The following is a 20,076-nucleotide window of genomic DNA, read 5'->3' on the forward strand; positions in this document are numbered from 1 at the left end:
AAAATCCATCACTGAGAGCACCCATCTGATGTTACCAGTGTTTTGCTGAGAACTGAAGTAGTATTGAGGCCTTATTTGCAGAGGTAGCATTAGAGGAGCCACTGGCAAGACCTGCATGAGCTGCACACAGGAGAGCATCCTTCACATGACAGAACTGCATCTTTAAATTTGTCCCACACTGACTTCAGATAGGTGACCCATGGTGGGGCTTTAGTGGGTACTGCACAGGCCTTTTGCTGTGTCTGGTAACAGAAGAGTTTCTCCTTTTTTTCCCCTTTTCTCTAAAGGGAACCACAGGATTTGAAGCACAAATTGATAAGTGCTTGGAACTTGCAGAATACCTATACAACAAAATAAAGAACAGAGAAGGGTATGAAATGGTATTTGATGGCAAGGTACGTACTATAACTGCTTTTTTGCCACTTGGTCAACTGAACCTACAGTAGATACTAGGACGCTACCAACAGGTCAAACCTACAGCATGTGGTAGCACACAGTGCCCTTGTGTTGTTGCTGTGCTGATAATGCTCTTCCTTAGGGGATCCAGGGACAAGGCATAACTTACCAGTTTGTATAGTATCACCCCATGGAACCTAAACAGTGACATCTCAGGATAAAGCAGAACACGCACAGTCAGAACCAGCTTTCAAACAGTATAAAGCAGTTGTCATTTTGTAATTCCAGGGTCTGTTAGGAATGCAGGTTGCAGCGTGACACAAAGCTGGTGCTGCTTGGGCTCACGTGGCAGCAGTAACACCATGTTCCTTCAGACATATCACTATGCAGTTTATTTCCCACACCTCTCACATCACCCCTGAATTTGGTCCATTGAGTCTGATGATGGGTAGAGATACTGACAGCAGTCAGAACTGCTGTAGCTCACACGTTCAGCTGAGAGGAACACAGCAAGGAAAGCAACTGCTGGGAGGCTGCAAAAACACACAAAATGTCAGCTGATTCTGCCTTCCCACTTAGTGCTCCCACGTTAAGTTAAACTAGCTAAGATGCTGTTATGCATGCATATTAATACAGAAGCTAGTGGAATCAAACAGAGCAGTAATAAATTTTATTATATGTACAAAAATGTTAGACTATTTCATGTACCACCTGTGACTACTGTTTACAGGGCTGGATTCTGCATTATACTGTCATGTAATAACAGTTAATGATACGGTCCTCACCTATAAATTATCTCTGATAGTCTTTTGCCTTATCCATGCATTCCCTTCAGCCTCCTGGGGGGACAGCACCTACAAAATCTAGACGCTTCTCAGCAAGGGGTAAATATATTTGCACAGCTGGGTGATATATTTCTGCAACTGACATCCTAGGAATAAATTGCCTAAAATTACCCTTTCTGCATTAATAACGATGATGACTCTCAGTGGACCACGGTAATGAAAACCATTCATTGCTGTCAGAATATGATGCATGAGAGGGGGAGAAGGCATGAGCTTAATTGCAATTGAGATATTGCGAGCATTTCTTACAGTGTAAACTGCTGTTATTCTGTGCTTAGCCTCAGCACACAAACGTCTGCTTCTGGTATATACCTCCCAGCTTGCGTGGCATGGAAGACAATGAAGAAAGGATGAGCCGCCTCATGAAGGTAAGCAGCGTCCCCAGGGTGTCGGTGTCATGCACCAAGCAGCAAAGACCTTACAGGCAGGCAGGCCCAGAAATGATCCTCAGGGTGTAGGGTCTGGTCACCTGGCTGTGTTCTGGCAGATGACACTTCCATGGTCATCTTGCTGCTTATTAGTCCGGCACCACTCCACTTTGGCTTCCAAGTTCAGTATTCTTGAGCTGACCTCTTCTGTAGAGTTCTTACTGGAACCCTGTGTATATTTACTGAGGTTAACATAAACAGCAATGAGTGAGCCCTACAGGCATAGTAATCTGTATGCACTCTGCCATACAAAAAGAAGATGGAAAACAACTTGTTTTGAGCACTAGAAGAACCAGTTACCATGCGCTAATTGCCTGTGAGCAAAACTGAGACAGTAAGAGGGAAATTCCCCAGCAATTTAAAGAGCAGGACAAAGAATCTGGATAAATCCAGTATCTTTGAAATGAGCCATTTATTCCTTAGCCGTTTATTCCCTAATGGAGGTTAACTGCTTTATCAATATTGGACCGATTTTCACCATAACAGCTTCTTACATCTCTTCATCCTTAAAAAAAAAAAAGAAAAAAAGAAAAAAAGAGAAAAAAAAAAAGAAAACAACAAACAAAAAAAAAACCTCTGCTTTTTAGTAATAATAATAGTAACAGTAATCATTGTCATCATCCCCTGCTTCTTGTTGAACACCACTGCAGGTGGCACCAGTGATAAAAGCCAGGATGATGGAATATGGGACAACTATGGTGAGCTATCAGCCTCTGGGAGACAAAGTGAACTTCTTCCGGATGGTCATCTCAAACCCAGCAGCAACTCATCAGGACATTGATTTCCTGATTGATGAAATAGAGCGCCTGGGACAAGATCTATAATAACCGGGTGTGAAAGGCTGTTCCTGGACCTCTAAGTAGACAATTAAGTTGTCACAAACTGTGCGAATGTATTTGTAGTTTGTTCCAAAGTAAATCTATTTCTATATTGTGGCGTTGGAGTAGAGTACAGTTTAAAATCAAAAAAACCATGGCTCCTTTAAAGTCCTTTCCTGAGTTTTAGAATACCTCGTTAATAATTAGCTGCACAAAAAGCTGCATTGAAACAAATGAGGAATAACAGAAGATGTTTAAAATTTTATCCCAAATTTTAACACAGGGACTACTTTAAATTAAAAGCAGTCAGACCGAATGGTGCCAAATTTGCCCCAGATGGTGACAAAATAAAATTAAAGGAATAGGGAGAGGGTAGTGAGAAACAGTATACAAGCTGTATGTTTAAAAGTGGAAGTATTTTGCCTTTTTCATAGTATTAGAACAGAATTTCTAATTTACCTATAGCAGTATTGCAAATATATTTAAATAGGTATAGTTTTACAAAAGGAAATATATATCTATATATATATATATATAAACCCTATTTTATAAAATATATATTTTTGTTTTATATGGGTTATAAAACTGCAAGGACAGAAGCTGAAAATTAACTAGAATTGTTTTCTTTTGATGGAGGTGCCTCAAATATTTATTACTGCTTATTTTAAATCACGAGCCCACATACATTCTGAAGAGGTACCCGAACCTCATTTCTCCATGTTACGTGGATTGTAGGTCTCCAGGGTTGATTATTGAAAAACCTCAAGAGTACTGCAGCTCTTAAAACCACTTAGTAAGATCAATTACAGTACAACAATAGGATGTTATTATTCCTAATTATGTTTCCCACTTGGCCTAACTAAGCAGACGCACAATCAATCAACAGCGCTAACCAAGACTGAAATTAGGTTGTATTTGGATGGTTTCTTTGTCCTGTGGTAAAAAAGCCTATCCAAAAAAGTCACATGTCCAAGTTCTTACATCATAACCATTTCTGCTCTGAGCAGTACAAAACTGCACCAAACACGAATTGCCTGGAATGCTTTCCAAATAAAGCTTCATTAAGAGGGGAAAGGCTTCTTACGAATGTACAGGTCTGCAGGATAGGGCCTAAACTAAACACAACCATAATCCAGATGGCAGTATTGGAGGTTGCTAGAGGTTGTTGTTTGAGGTTGAGTAACAAACTGTGTTGTCAAAGGTTCTCCCAGTTCTGGACTACGTCTTTGTTTGCTACAACTTTTGAAATGACAGAAAATGAGTGAGCTAGGCCGCATCTGCCTAGAACAGGCCATGCGAAGCCTCTCAAGCCTTAGAAGCCGTGGGCATGACTCCTGCAGAACTCATTGCTGCCCCATTCCTCACCATTAGCAGTGGCTCTGAGATGGCAGCTGAAGTTTATCCTTTTTTCCCCTTCTACAGCTGGAAGTGTGGGTAGGAATTACGGGGCTCAGGTCTGTCTATTTATAACCCTACAAGAGTTTTGGTTTTAACTTTGCCTATGTGGCCAACTTGTGTTTGTAAAGCAATATTGTTTTGCTGGTTTTAAACATACTTGAAAAGAAAATAAAAAGTGCAATGTGCAACGTGATATTAATTTAATCTAAAATAAATCAAGTATTAATTCAGCATAATATCATGAGGACATGAAGTAAGAGGAAATAGTGTCTGTAATTGTGTTGCCTTTATTATATTGATAGTACTGTTTTGTCACCTCAGATTGAGGCTGTGCACTTTAGATTTAAACTGTACAATGTTGCAAATCAACATGTGTTGCTGTATAAGCTTGTACAATATATTATTGGTATGTCATTATTTGTGCGGTTGTAGTATTGACTCTTGATATTGTGAGAACTGCTTTTATGCCAGTCCCGCTGCTGTACCTTTGCTTGGTAGGAACCTCTCCTCGTCAGCTTTTAGGCAGCCCTCTCCTCACCTGGGTGTGTCACCATCGCTACCTATGGTGCATACTGTGGCAATTTGTTCTGTAGAGGAGGTGCCAGTTGTGGCAGGAAGGACTTCAATGTAACCTTCTCTAAATGTGTCACATCCACCAGCCTAACCACTGAAATACTGAGTAAAGCAGCAAATATTACACTCTTTCTTGCTGTGAAAAAAAAGGCAAGAAAAGAGCATAAAAATAAAAACATGGGGACAATGGTGAAGGTGGTCAGTAGCCTGGTTACATCTTGCATGTGCAATTCTGTTTTAAAGTACTAAGTGCATACAATGTATTTATTAGCTGTGTGTGCCAATCCGAAGTTCACATTCAGTGTTCCAGGAGAACCAGCATTTTTTTCCACATTACAATGTTTATTGCAGCCAGGAAAGAGCGGCACAGCAACCTGTTCTTGTGTTTGACCAAAGTATCTTATCTGTGTTGTTGATCTAAATCCAAATAAAAGTGTAAAACGTGGCTGTGGGTCTTCTCATTAGCAGCACCGATGGGCACTGTGCAAAAACCAGATTTAACACGTGTGTCATTTCGGAGCAAGGCCCCAATAAAGAGAATGTTTAATTGTACCCCTTTCTGTGTCTCTGGATTCTTTTTTTCACAGCAAATGCATTCTGTTAATTACTGTAACATAAAAACAGTTTCATCACCAGACCCTTTTTGAGGCTATTCTCAGAATCAGCATAAAAGTGTAAATCTGCCATCTGCTGCTCCTTTACCTTATCTTTACAAGATGGATTTAGTTGCTTTATTCTCCCCAGGCAAGCTCAATAATTTTTTATGCTTTGTTTTGTCTTTTCATTCTACAAGCACTTATCCCCAAATTAGCCATCGACCATAATCAGCCTACGGCACAGCAGTGAAAGCGGTCAGGGTGCTTTCCAGGGCAGAATGAGCTATATGATGGCAACAGTTTAAGAGGGCCATGAAATAAAGACAAAACAACTGATGGAAAAATTAAGATTTGAGTCCTCATGTCTCCCCTGGCCTCATTCCTCCAAAATCTGCCACTGTCTGCCCTATTTTCCTTCCCCCACCTGAAAAGCTGCACAGATTATGATAAATACAGAAAAAGAAAATGATGCTGTTGAAACACAGCATTTAGGACATTTATATTTGACATGAGATTTTGTTTGCTATTTCTGTAAGTCTGCAGCGGAGTTTGAGATGAATACCTGTGCACAGTACCTGGGCAGAGCTCAACTAGCAGCTCCTTAAATAGATATAGAGTGAGAAATATTGGGTGATGGTTGCTCCCCTTGTCCTGATGAAGCTCTTTGGTTGGTACTGGGACAGGAAGCACTGTTACTGTTTTTGCCTACTCTCATGAGTGTGCTTGAAGCTTGGGTTTTGTTGTAAGGCCTTTGCACCCCAAGCTGTGTGACATGTCCCTGTGAGATGGGATTGGAGCAAATCTGACTGTGCCAGTCAGGAACTTCCTGTCCATTCCTGGGGAAGACAGGAAGGTTGATGAGCAAGAAGGAGTTCCTGTAACAGCCTGGAAAACAAATCTCCACCAAGACTGCTCACTTTTGAGTTCTCACATCAGAAATGATGCTTCTTAGCTGCTTCTTTGCTCTACCATGAAGCCCACAGAAGAGCATTCTGCACAGGGAGAAACATGGATCTAGAAGAGGAGATGACTAACCTCATTGTGGAAGTGTACCTCACAGCAAGCTTCTGTCTTCCACTGGCCACTTCCCGTGCTGCAGAGCATTCACACAAAGCTGCAGGAGCTGTCACTCCATCAAGGTGCTCCAACCACCCCACCTCACTGTGCTGCATCTGCCTCTCAACACCAGACATCCTTCACCTTCTCATGCCCCTCTCATTCCTCTTGCTCCTTTCCCAGAACAAGAATGTGTATGAATATCTTATCCATCTTTAAAACTTGATGAGACCTTTAAAAATGAAGCCTGAAAGTTAAAACCCTACTACAATGAGCATGGGGTCCTCTACACAAGAAGTTCTGCGGTGAAATGATGGAATGTAAGAAGAAAGAGTTTTAGAGGAGCTTTTTGCATGAGAACTGGTTCATAATTATGAAGTCTATAGCTATGAAGAACAGCAAGACGTCATTTTAAAGGGATTTCTTGGCAATGTGTTTGCCTGGAGAAGTGACATTCAGTAACTAATACCAACTGAGAGGCCAATGCAGAAGCAGCAAATGTAGATGGTCTTTCCTGCAAATCCCCAGCCCTGGAGCCACACTGGTCAGAGTACTAGAGGGGCAGGGGTACAGGTGGAGGCAGGAGAGGCTATCCTGGACCATCCAAGGGCATGGACAGTGAAGTGATTGGCTCTCCAACCTCTATGAGTGTGGCTCCTTGTGAATACTCTCTGACCTTCCATAAATGGCCTTCTGGAGGGACCCAGAGAGAAGCTCTTACCTTCCTTGCAGACATAGCTCCAAGAAAGGCAAAATTAAATACCAGCTTAGTTGTTTAAAACTCATATTCCAGCATGGTTAAGGAAGAAACAAGGCAGGACAGAACTCAAAGGTAAATCTTCTATCTGACTTAGCTAGGCTAACTGCCAGCAAGAAAATCATCCTAAGTAGGAAGCAAGTCCCATAGAAATCCACAGGATACTGTCTCTAATGTGCTAATGTCTTAGACTTACAATGTCTGCATTATCAGTTTTCTACCTGACCAGCCTAAAAAAAAGGAGTAATTTGACCATTAGGGGAAAGCCAGGTTCTGCAGCTGGAAGAATTACAGAGCTGGTTTTGCTGCTCACTGGGAAGACAGAACGGCTGTGGGTCATGGCACTGTTCATTATGGCACTGAAGGAGGCAGGTGTATAGATTTTACAGTGTACTGTGGAGCAGGAAATTGGTTCTGAGATTACAGTCAGAGAAAGAAAAGGATTATGTGCTTCTTTTTTGAGTTAGAATAAAAGCCTGCATACCTTGAAATTCTAGCATTAGGAAGAAGGATGAAAAATCTGTTCCTTGAGTTCACATTGCAAGAGCAGAGCAAAAGCTGTTTACTTAGGGCCCAGAAAAGTCACGAACTGAGCTAGGGTGGAAAGCTCCAGTGATCTCACCTCTCTGCAACAGCTACCCCTGATGCCTAGTGCCACATCTTTCAAATGCTTTCAGATACCTTGTTTCCATGATGGGAACCCATCTGGTTTAATCCCAGCCCTCAAAACCACTCATTCTCAGTCTGTGATCTGTAAAGACATGTGGATAATTTCTCAGAGGTCTATGAATGACAAGTGAGGAGAACAAGTTCACCTATGGTGGTGATGAGTTGATGGTTGGACTAGATGGTCTTAGTGGTCTTTCCCAACCTTAATGATTCCATGGTTCTATGATCTTGTGCACTGCTCTGCAGTGTAAGAGATTTCTAAGGGGGTCCTCAGAGCCCACAGAGAGATTTTAAAGACTCACAAACATGAAGAGCTTGAAAATGCCAGAACTGGGCAATGGCTTCTTCTAAAACACTTCATTTCTCATTACATGTTGAAGTACTGGTGACGTACTGGCACTTGACTGGGCCTAGGCACTGTGATCGTACAACATTTTGCATGTGTGACAGACAGAAGTTACACTCTGCACAACAGACATTAAACTAGTGTGCTGGACAGGGAGTAGAAGAACAGCTATTGGCCCCATTACCAAGATACAATTAATATTTTATATCATCCCATACATTTCCATTTTCTCCCACTTCTACTCTTCCTGCAGGATAGACATCTATTTTCCTACCCATCCTTCTCTGTTCCAGTAACTAAAATCATTCTGGGAGAAAGAACAGATGTTTGGGACTTGATGTAAACACGCTTTTCTGCTCTGAGAAATTAAAAGGAAATGGTATGTGTTATAATAGGGAGCTGCAGACCACAGCTTTTTAAAGACAGGCTATAAAAGGCGATGAGGCAGTGCAGTGGGGGGCTGCCAACAGAGCTCCCCAGGTGAAAGATCCTGTGTAGAGGCAATGCCCACCATAGGAAGCTGCTCCACAATGATCCTTGCCAAATGGCTTACTCTGCAAAAGCTGATCCAGCTAATTTCCCCATTCAGATGAACCGCTCCTGTTTGCAATGCATTGGCACCCAGCTGAAGCCTGAGCTTTCTGCCAGTTAATACTGTCACCCTGTCAGAGGCAACTGCTCTAACAATGAGATCTGAAAGAGTGGCAGAGGCTTGGTGGACACAGTTTGCCTCAGGACTTTGTCTCACATAAAAGCTTTTCTCTTCCACCACTCTTTCCTTCTGATCAGGAGAGACCAAGGAAACAAAATGCCGAGTTTTCAGACAATCCAGAGCTGCTGGATTCCCTTTCACTAGTGTTCATATACAGGACTCTCACCAAGGAGTCTGACAACTCCTCCCAGCTGCAAAAAGCTCAAAGAAACCAGGATAATGTTTCTGCTCAGCTCTTGCATAGAGTATTCCTGGTGACCAGACTAATAGGGCTGTCTTTCCTGTACGGAATGGGATATTGCATCTTCCTCCTGCATTAGCTGCTGGATTCTGGGAATCTGGGAGCAGAACAGATCCTGGATTTATTTCCATATATATACCCCATCTCTTGTTAGAATCATAGAATGATAGAAAGGCTTATGTTGGAAAATAATATTAAAGAGCATCCAGCTCCACTCCCCTGCTGTGGGCTTCCTATGCCTTTGGTTCTTGCATCATGTTTGGGCAGCATCTCCAGAAAAGTCTGTCTACATCCAATTTGCAAGAATGAGAATTAAATCATGTTAACAGTGACGCTGATGAGAGTTGATGGGGATGATATTAATAACATGCAGAGTGCCTTAGGTGAGCTCTTACTATCAGGCAGATGTGTGACAAATCTGGAAAGAAGCTTCAGTAGTAATTTTTAGACTGCAAGATCACCACTGGGTTATTTTCTATAGTGAAACTCTGGATAAAAATATAATCATTTTCTGCTTGCTGTCTACAGACACTGCCTCAGGAATTAGTATCCAATAGGCAATGATAAATGGCAGGGTTATGAAATATCACAAGGACTTCTGTGTCTCACTCTGTCCTTTAACCATCAATAAAAATGAGTTGTGCTACTGCTTCCTGTAGAGGTATTTTCCACACACAACCAAAGAGACTTGCCTATTTAAATTTCACATTTATTACTATTTTAGTAGATGCCAGTAATTGAAAGAAATACATTGAAGTGAAATACAAAATAATATGTAGGTTTAACAGTAGTGCTTAAAAGCATCAGTTGAGGCAAATGCTGTAGTTGGTGCCTTGTTTGTGCATAATATGGTTCAACTTGTGTTGATTCATTCCCCCTTTTTCCCGTTTCTCTTAATTCACAGTGTCATGTTTTTATGAGTTGTGTCTGCAGAAAAATTGTTGAGCAAAGTGTTTCTTGTTGGTAAGACACTGGCAGCCTAAAAGGTAGGCACGGATCATGCTACTCCTTGACCATGGCTTCTGAAACAAACTGCCTTTTATTTTTTACAGCCTGCCACAGGTGATAATTTGCACTCACTCCTTTTTTTTTTAGCAAAAGTCAGCATGAAAAAAGGATTTAAAAAGACAAAAATAATCAAACTCTAAACACTTCCATAGATTGGATCTGAATGTAGATACCTCAATTGCAACAATGATGAAATTATTGGCTTACTACCATTCTTGAAAGTGATTTCTGTGCATTAACTCTGGTAGGAATCTCAAATAAATTGTAGCTTTTGATCACTAGCTTTGCCATCTCCCACACAGAAAGTCTGGCTATTTTTCCACACTGTCAGTAACCTCCCTTGCTCCCAGGCTTGATTTTAGAGTGAAACAGCTAATCCTTTTCAATGGAAACTGGCCACATTTGACACAAAAGGTCACCATGGAGCCTGATCCAAACAGGCAGCACAGATGCAGCCTGCACCAGGTTTGACTTCTTTCCTCATTACAAGGGTCCAAGCAGCTTCAAAAATATTCCTGCTCTCCTTCACGTACACAAAAAACAGCCCCGTGTCATGTTTAAAGACATTATTCTGCAGGCTTCAACTGAGTGCTCTCATAACTGAGAGGCACTGAGGGACATTGTTAGTGGGCATAGTAGTGATGAGTTGATAGTTGGAATAGATGATCTTAGTGGTCTTTTCCAGACTTAATGATTCTATGGCAATTCCTGCACTTTAGACCAAGAAGTGATGAACAAATAATAGTTAGCCCTCAAGACTACCCCATGGTACCCCAAAATCATCTGGTCCCAGTGCTGTAGGGTGTGGGTCTTGCCAAAATGCTCCCAAGAGTGCTGTCCTTCAGCATGATGAGTATGAGCCAACCCATCCAGATGGACAAGGAGGTTTTTGTGTCAATCCTCAGAAGTACAGTAGACATGATGACAAGGGTGAGGCGTTCAGTGAGTCTGAGCCCACTCAACTTTTCTTCAGTTGTTTCTGATAGGGTTCAGATAAGATCTGACAAGGCCTTAAAGGCTCAGACAAGAAATAATGCTTCAAAAGCTCCGGCAGAGAAGTTTAAATTCAGTATTAGAAATATCTTTCCTTTGGTAAAGGACTCAGACAATGTGTTACAACAAACATAAGGAATTATTGCGATTATCCCTCTTTACCTTATGAACTGCCAGCTCCCCAAACTGCTGCTAACCTACACCAACCAGACAGGTTGCCAGAGCTCCTAAACCACTAAATGTTTTAAAACACAGCAGAAAATTTGAGAATCTTTTTTAATTCTCAGATCTGAGTAATGCAAAAGACATCAGAACAAGACATCATGAATAATATTACACTTGGAACTGGATTTTGAAGGTAGCAAAGTAAAAATGGAAAGAGAAGATGTTGTGGGTATTTCATAATACCTTAAAACCAGCACTGGGGAAACAACTCAGTCTTCTGTGCATTTTTCTTATTTGTTGGCTTGCTTTGTCTACATATTCTGATCACATTGCATGATGACACATGAATCATTTATCTATATGGATACTGCAGGATTTTAAGCGGCCAAAATAGTGTGTGGAGCTGCTCTGGGCTGGGCCTGCAGGGTCAAGGGAGCAAGGAGAGGCTGGGGCAGAAGCAGGGTGGCTGGAACGGGATGGGACCAGAAATGAGGGGTGAGGCATGGACACTAAAGGTGGCAGGATGCTCCTGGGCTGGTCCACACTGACTTACAGATGCAGGGCTGTTGGTGATTCCAACTCATCTTTCCAGTTGGGTGACCTCACACACTCACTCACTCTGACCATCTTGAAAAGTGACCAGGTGCTGTGGTGAGCATCCGATAAAGTATCCCAGTGGCCTTTGTTACCAACAGATCCATGCTGGAGGGAGCTATAAATCCCTCAGCCTCCACACAAGCTGCATTTGATCCAACCTCTGCCTGAGTCCATGGCAGAATTCCCACTGACTGCAAATGGGCTTGGACTGAGTTTATGAGCCACATCACTTATAGGATCTTGGGGCTGCCTGAACTAATGCCCATCTGTTTGGACGCCATTTATGGCTCCTAACAAATCGGTTGAGCCCTGGGGCGAGGCAGAACCCAGCAGAGAAACCCCACAGAGACAACTGGTCTCACCACAGCCTCACGCCCCGCCAGCCAGCAGCAGCCAGCATTGTGTTTTCATCTGCTTTCTCGAGAGATGAGGTGCTGCCAAAGCACTACACAGCTCTGCAGGGTGAGCAGACTGGTTCTAGGCCTACTTGGGTAAGTATTCAGGTTGTGTACGTGAGGTAATGTAAATAGTTGTCAGAGACTGAAAAGCATCTCTGTAGTCTGACAAACAGGGAAAACACTTTTACTTCAAATAATTGAGAGGGAGAAATGAAGATGTAAGAATGAAGAGAGCAAAGAAACTTGGAAGAGAAATACTGAAGTTTTGAGTTCAATGGAATGGGCTTTTCAAAAAAATATTTTCAATATGACCCAAAATGAATTTTTATCATGGAAGGAAAAAACAACAACAACTACAACAAAACATAATTTCTGGTCAACAAAATGCTGCTGTTAAAATCAGTGTTATGCTTCCTTTCGGGATTCCTTAGCACCTTGCACTGCTTGTCAATGGCAAAAGTACATCAATGCTCTCCTTCTGCATAGTTTACTCTTGACAGCAAATGGACAAAATGATGGGTGCCACACACTCTGAAGTGCAGCAGTTGCTCTTTGTGGGGACATCTTTGCTCTCCTGTGGTGCTCTGAAGCAGTGAAACACCAGTACGATGCTGCCACTGCTCCTGGGCACATTAAGAGAGCACAGGAGGCTGCTGTTGAGCCAGGTACCCCATCTCGTGTGCCCCTCTAGTGGTTTCCAAAAGTCTTCCAGCTGCATGCAGTGCTTTAGGGATAAAGCAGCTAACTACCAGAGTTAAACCAACTGTGCTTTGAGCATTCCAGTGTGACAGCTCCAGCTTTTGTAAATGTAACTGTTTGAATGCCTGTGTTCCTCATACTGTTGATAGAGAAAGTAGGGTGCTTCGAGGCACTCATAAGGAAAGATGCCCTTGCAGTCACCAAGCTAAAGAAACAGAGAACAGTTAGGTGCAGAGAAAGTGCTTTGACACAAATGTAAATCTTTGGCTTCCTGCAGCCAAGGGCAAAACTTGAATTTATACAGAAAGCACGAAAGCACAGCCATTGAAGTAAGCTAAGTATTTTAAATCTATAGATCAACTGCAGGTCCTTGACATGGATGATGTGTAATTTTTATTGACTGCAAGAATTTCAATTTAGAAACAAATAAAAATAAAATAAAAAAGGGATCCGAGTTAAGACTTGTCATTTCAGTGAGAAACCAAAATATTCTGAGTTGTGGCAGCAGCTGCCTGAGGCTGCCTGACAGCTGTGTCCTGGCCATGGGAACAGAGCTTGCACCTCAGCTGCTGAGTGAGATCCTGGCCCTGCAGCAGTCAGCAACAAAACTCCCATTCGTTATTAGGGTGACAGATTCTCACCGACAGCCTCACTCCATTGTAAATTTGGTCAGGTTTTCTCCATGCTAAGGATGGGGTTTCCACAGTAGATGGCTATTTTCTGCATCACGTAGTTGTGATCTTGTTGCTCTTCCAAAAATCAGGCTTCCAGGAAGTGGCAGCTTTGGCTGCTTAATAGAAACCTAAATGCAATGGGAGAAAAGGCAGAAAGATGCTGTAGACATCAGGTGTCAACAACACAGTGCTCCACAAAACAAGGGGAGAGGAAGGACTTGCCCAGAACCCCAGCATCCAACCAGAGAGCTGGGGGAACTGCCATGAAAATTACTGCTGCCATTCAGGAGATTGATTTCTCTGTGAGACTCTTCTGTAATTTCCCTGTACCTCAGCTGTATGCAAGGGACCTTGTAGTTTCCCTCCCAGTGGCTGATTTTAACAACCTGAAATGCTCTGTTTTATTTTTACCCTGGATGTCATTACTTTTAAAAAGAGACAAGCTGTCCCAGAATGGTGCAATTAAATTGTTAAACTGGCTAATAGCACAGCAGCAGCAGCCGGGTTCTGCTTTACCCTCCATTACCAGCCAGCTGGAGAAAGATGCTGATACCATTAAACGGCATTTTAAAAATGATTACAATGATATTTTTACTAGCCACATATTTTAATCTGAGCATTCTAATATCCAATATTCATACATTCATTACAAAAATAACTCCTCACATCTTGTTTTCTTACAGCATTTCTAGTACATTAATCTCTCTCTCGTCAGTACCTCATTTATTTTTTAATTTCTTTCCCTCTCATGTTCAGACCCATATCACACTTTGTCTTCATCCAATTTTACTGTCATATGTTTATAAAGATAATGTTCTTATCAGCAAGGCACACATCAGAGATGAATAGCGGTGAGGAATTAAACCTGCAGAGATGTGAAGAGAAGAAACCTTGGCTGTGCTTTGTAGTTAACCTGCCTGGGAACATTTAATCCTCTATAGAAGACATTTTACATCATGTAGCTTAAAAAAGAGAAGTTCAAAGCACAGGTAACTGGGCTGGTTTGGGGAAGGGTGGGTCAGGGAGATTGGGACAGGGCATGAAGTCAGGCCTCCACACAACTGGAATTAATTGCTTGCTAAAATGAATGTCTGGGGCGTAGGAGGAGGGTTGCTTTTGGTGAGCAGCAACAGAGAGCATAGAGCTGCCTGGTGCTTTCACATTTCAGCCCCCTTCTAGAACAAGTTAAGACTGTGTGTGAAGGGGAAGGTTGAAAAATCAAGACAAGTGAAGGTAGAGTTGCCAGGGCAGCAGCAGGAGGTGAGGTCTGCTCATAGCCCACTGCCTCCAGATGAGTCTGCTACTGGGGGCAGCCCTAGCACAAGGGCTTCCTTGGGGTCCCCCTTGCTTCCAAGTTGAGAGATTGAGTGCCAGAAAACCATTTAAAAAGAAAAGAATTTGCAGTGGTTTTGGCCACTTCAGAACCAAGCTGCAAAGACACCTTGAGCACACACAGGGAAAGAAAAGGGGCTGCAAAACTGACTCACAATGTATGCATATACTGAGATGTGAAACCCAGGAAGAGGCTGCCCAAGAGAAGCTGTGAATGTCTCATACTCAGAGGCTCTCAGAGCCGGATTGGTCCGGGCTGTGGGCAGCCTGAACTGCTGGGTGGTAACCCTGCCTACAGCAGGAGACTGTAGCTCCATGATCTTCACTATCCCTTCCAACCTAAGCTATTCTGTGAACACACACAGAAATAAAGCATTTGCTGAAAAGCTGAAGGAAAAGTGCAAGGGTCAAACGAGGTATTGCCTTTCCTTTGCTATCCCCAGCTGTTGTTTCCTATTAGAAGAGCTCCAGGTGGAATGAGCCAGGGACCTTTAAAGCAGGGGGATGAAGATGAAATGAACTGCCATGATGACAGACTTGAAGAACACATTAGCCTATGTAGTGTGAGCTTGTGCCTTTCTGTACACAAAGAAGTGGATTATACATGTACGCCCTAATATTTAGAAAGCATTCATGATTGTTAGAATTTACACAAACTCCACTGTCAGCGACATTTCATGACTACAGGCTAAACTGCTGCTTTTCTCTTTCCTTATAGAAATAGCTTTGAAAAAATAAAAACAACTCCAAAGTGTGCTATAGGTTCATTCCCATTTATGGGTTTCTAAGATGACAAAGAAGTTCCTTCATTTTCTAAGTCTGAATTGAGAAAGAACAAGGATTATTTGTCTAATGAGCTGTACATACTCTTAGCCTGGCAGCTACTCTAGGAGTTGTAGCTTAAAAAAAGAAATAAACACAGCTGCATTTATATTTAGCATATTTATAATAATATTTAGTAATCAAGAGGCTTTCATACATATAAATGTACTGAAAAAAATTGAACAGTACTTTTAACAATCTCCCAGTTCTCAGATTCTGACAGAAGAAAAAAATGAAACAAAACAAACAAACAAAAAAAGCAAATTTTAAATGGTGGTTTTAAATTAATTATAACCTTCTGTAAATCCAGTGAAGACAAGGATACTTCTGTAGTGGTCATGAGCTGGTCTACAGAACTGTAAGAAAATTACAAGGATTTGGTTAAACATGTAATTCTAAATGGAAACTATTGCATTGGTCTGCTTCTAGTATGAGAAATGAATTTCTCAGACATATGTTTTTTGTTTCTTGCCATAAATGTAGAGTTGTTTGGTGTGCTCTGTGAACTGAAGGGTTGACAAATGGCATGCAAGATGTATTTATTCTCACATTCATCCTCTATTTTACAACAAAAGCCTACTCTATGTTTTTTGCCTCTCCTTGTTAGAATAAGGAGTCAGAAGCTAGATCTGCTTGCAAACCTTGGGTCAGGACCCAAGGAAATGGCCACAAGTTGTATCAGATGAGGTTTAGACTGAATGTAAGAAGGAACTTTTTTTCTCAGAGAGTGGTCAGGCACTGGAATGGCTGCCCAGGGTGGTGGTGGAGTCGCCATCCCTGGAGGTGTTCGAGAAGTATCTGGATAGGGAGCTAGGATATATGGTTTAGGGGTTTTCTGTAGGCATGGTAAAGGGAGGATGGTTGGACTAGATGATTTTGTGGGTCCTTTCCAACCTTGTGATTCTATGAAACCTCAACACTTGAATAATCTTGTGGCCATTAGTGTATTCAGATGGACACTTATTAACCACAGTGATCTAATGAGAAGAGATACTCTACATGTAATGGACATCCACAGAAGATGTGTGGTCACACTACATACAGAAATTTGCCCTGAAATGCCGTGTGGTAGGAAAGGTCACCAGTCCTCACTTCTTATCTGGTGTTTCATAGCGTTCTTCTACAAGTAGAAAGCAGATAATCTCTGCTTTTCTTAAGGTATAAATGGCTGTGTAAAGGAAACTGGTAATAAAACTCTACCTTACAGTGAAAGCCTATTGATGCTTCCCCTAATTCTCCTTTGCCAAGCCCTAAAATAACAACATGCTGAAAGTTAAATTACAGATCATTTTATTTTCCAGAAATAATTTGTTCATTATTAACTCTGCTCATGTGTCGCTTCTGAGTACCCTGGATGTTATCCTGTGTACCGCTGTGCTGAGGATTTAGTATCAGACAGATGTATCTCCACTGCTTTAGATGTCCCTGTGTCTCCCACTCAGCAGCACAGTTTCTCTCTTGGTCAGTAACATCAGCACCGTTCCTTTGTTCAGGATACCAGCAGGAAAAGTCTTCTCACAAGTGCCGACTTTCCTGGTTGAAACAATTGTTAGTAATTTCAAAGTAACCAGGCAGGCACTCCAATCAGACTGAAAGATGCTGAGTCAGCCAAAACACAGCGTAGTGACAGATGTGGAACTAAAAATACCGCCTTGTTGACAACTCTTGAAAAATCGAGCAGGACTGCAGGCTACGTTCTACAGGGTGTGGGCCCAGGCAGCCAGCACACACTGGCTGGTGGGAAGAGATGCAATGAAGAGGTGGGAGCAACGCTGGGACGGAGCAAGAATAGATCAAGCCTTCACCCTGGAGCATTCGGGGGATGTGCCAGCTGTGTTGGGACAAGACATGCACCCTTTTAATTTTCTGAGCTAAAGGTTTGGGTCCCCATCCCCTGTGGGGTGAGGAAACCATGGCTGTCCAATTTAAAAGCTGCAAGAACTTTAATGCAAACACTGCAGGCTCTACCCTCCTCATAGTCATACTGTACTAAAGCGCACTTCCTTCACATGCAGTGTAAAAGTGTGTGCACTCTGCTCCTTGCAGATTCCAGAGCCTCAGTGATTAAATTATAGAGGTCCAAATGCCTACTCAAGGAACTGATCTTCTCTCTCTACCTCTGCAGCTACCCCCTTTAACTAAGCATTCCCCCAAGCACTCTCTGCCCATTCCTCCCACCCCCCTTACTGTTTTACCTTTAGGACAATTCTCAATCCCATGTCTTCCCTGTGAATGAAGGTGATAAATTGCAGGGACATGGCTGGGAATACCCCTTCACTGCTGAGCTGGCACTGCCTTGCCCAGGGCTCTCCCATCCATCTGTGGCATGAATTCCCCAGGTCCACTGCTGTGGAAGGGACATTGCCTCTCCAGCAGCCTATGGCTCCTTCCCTACCAGATGTGCTGGTATAAGTGTTTTGATTAAAATATTTACAGAGGAAAGATTTTTCTTTCTAGTGAAAGAAGTGCTTTTTGCTTCACTTTTATTTTTTTGAATTTTATTGAAAACATGTGTTTTTCCACTCCTCCTTTTGTGTTTTGTTTGGACTATTTTAACCTTATAAGTCAAGGAAGGATGGAGATACAAATACTGACATCAGCTGCTTTTTAACTGGAAATATTTTGATCTTTATCAATGTTAATTTTTTACTATTCTGCTTTAAAACAAGGTCAAGCCTTCCACTCTACTCAAACCATTTAACCATGCCACATTTGTTTCTTTTTTTCCTCCATTGTAACTCCTAACACATACAGAGAAAAGTGCTGGAGCTTGAATTCCTTCTCTCGAATTTTCAGCATCTGCTTGGAAAGATGTGGCGGAAAGAAGATGAAGGAATTGTTTTGCAGAACTCAGCATCTTCAGGCTATTTTATCCCTCTAATTGCTGAAGCTGGCTGCTAAAGCCAGGTTTTACTGCCTTATGGGCCATCTCAGTGTGTGAGAAAATCACACTTACTTTAAAAAGTGCTATGGCCAGCTCCACTGAGTCATTGTGCTGAACCTGTATAAAGTCACCCTACTAATAAATAAAATGAGAATGAACTAAATAGTATTCTACTAATGTAAAAGGTTTATATTTCCAGACAGAGCAAGAGATTTTGTTATACCATAGGACAGGAAAGCGTCTGCTTTTGTCTGTCATTTTCCTTCTCTGGACTCTGGTTTTATTATCATTTTACTGTAATGAAAAGCACAAATCATCTGGACAGCCATGGCAAGGAGCTGTATCTCCCAGCCCTGATGTCACCATATATTTCAAGGCTTTGTCATTGCACTGCTATGAAAAAAACCATCAGTTCGAGGGGCAGCATGCAAATGAACAGGAGTTTGCTGTGTGGTCACTCGCATGGCAGCCCTGTCTATGCTGGTGCCTTCCTTCCTGGCTCCATGGCCAGGAGCTCCCTAAGGAGCCTTTGGGTTCCCGTATTTGGCCAGGGCAGAGCATTTCCCTGAGGGAAAGAAAAACTCAGCACAGAATTGCTTTCCCTGTAGTTTCATGCACAATGAGCAAGTGTTTGGTTGCTGTCGCTCTGTTCATAATACAATTGCTACACATGATGGTCTCTCCCATCCTGCAGCAGGAAACACTGCTTTCTGAACTGCACAAATTTAGTGTGACTTTTATGCAGATTTCCTACTATTGAGACAGTGCTGTGATACAGCAGCTCTTTGAATTAAGCTCCCTCCTGTAAACTGAGAAGGCACTCAGCACTGTTTCAGCTTTCTGTCAATATTCAAATTGCCTTCCAGCACACTATGCCCACTCATGTGCTAAGAAACATCTGCAATCAAATCTTATTTGGGTCTTTCTGTAAGAAGCCGCAGGATGGAGATCGAATCCAAAGAAACCAAGTGACCTTGCTTAAAAAGGCAGCTCAACTTTAATGTCATTGTATGAAACATTCCAGAAAGAGCTGCTGATTGAGATATGTAACTTGATCTCTGGAAAACTGACCCCAATTTCTGGTTACTGACCCTCATCTTACCTGCTACAGCTGCAGAAAACTCAAGTAGCTGTGTGAAGGCAGGTGTGAACACACTCATACCCTACCAAACGTGGTGATGCATTCCTAACAACAAGAATTATTATGATGGGGAAAAAAAAATGATGGGTTTTGTTCTGGAAACTTTTCCAAGTAACTGCTTCATTTAAAAAACCAACCCCAAATTATATAAAACCCAATGAGATCGTATACTGCAAATATGTCTCAAGTGTACCATTACAAAAATGATCTTGTGTAGGGAGGTTTTTCCTCTTTTAAGGGCTTGTGCGTGTATGTAGGGCACCAGTGCTTCCACTTGGTGCTTCTTCAACAGCGAGATGGAGTCAGAAAGACACCAACAAACTCTCATCAGAGAAAAGAATATGGGATAAGAAAAGGCTTTGAGAAAGTGCAATGTGAAAAACTCTACTTTCTCACCAGAAATTGAATTAAGCTGTCTTAATTTAAATATCTCACTGGGGGCTTTGAGCATCCACAAGGTAGGCACAAGCCAGCCAGCAGTTCTTGAGCAGTACTTCCCTCCATGAAGCCATTCTGGGTCATCACTGC

The 20,076-nt window shown here is 42.1% G+C and overlaps 1 protein-coding gene across 1 annotated transcript in view; it reads left to right on the forward strand.

The window, feature by feature from the left end:
• Positions 1-5,010, forward strand: part of GAD2 (glutamate decarboxylase 2) — a 32,218-nt gene extending 27,208 nt beyond the window's left edge. Inside the window, exons 14-16 of the mRNA XM_015853319.3 lie at positions 288-395; positions 1,520-1,609; positions 2,320-5,010. Coding sequence (XP_015708805.2) covers positions 288-395; positions 1,520-1,609; positions 2,320-2,493 — 372 coding nt within the window. The 3' untranslated portion in view covers positions 2,494-5,010. The remainder of the gene's footprint in view (positions 1-287; positions 396-1,519; positions 1,610-2,319) is intronic.
• The last annotated feature ends 15,066 nt before the right edge of the window (positions 5,011-20,076 follow it).

The sequence above is a fragment of the Coturnix japonica genome, chromosome 2, assembly GCF_054131305.1.
Source record: "Coturnix japonica strain WE chromosome 2, WE-NBRP24, whole genome shotgun sequence".
NCBI lineage: Eukaryota > Metazoa > Chordata > Aves > Galliformes > Phasianidae > Coturnix > Coturnix japonica.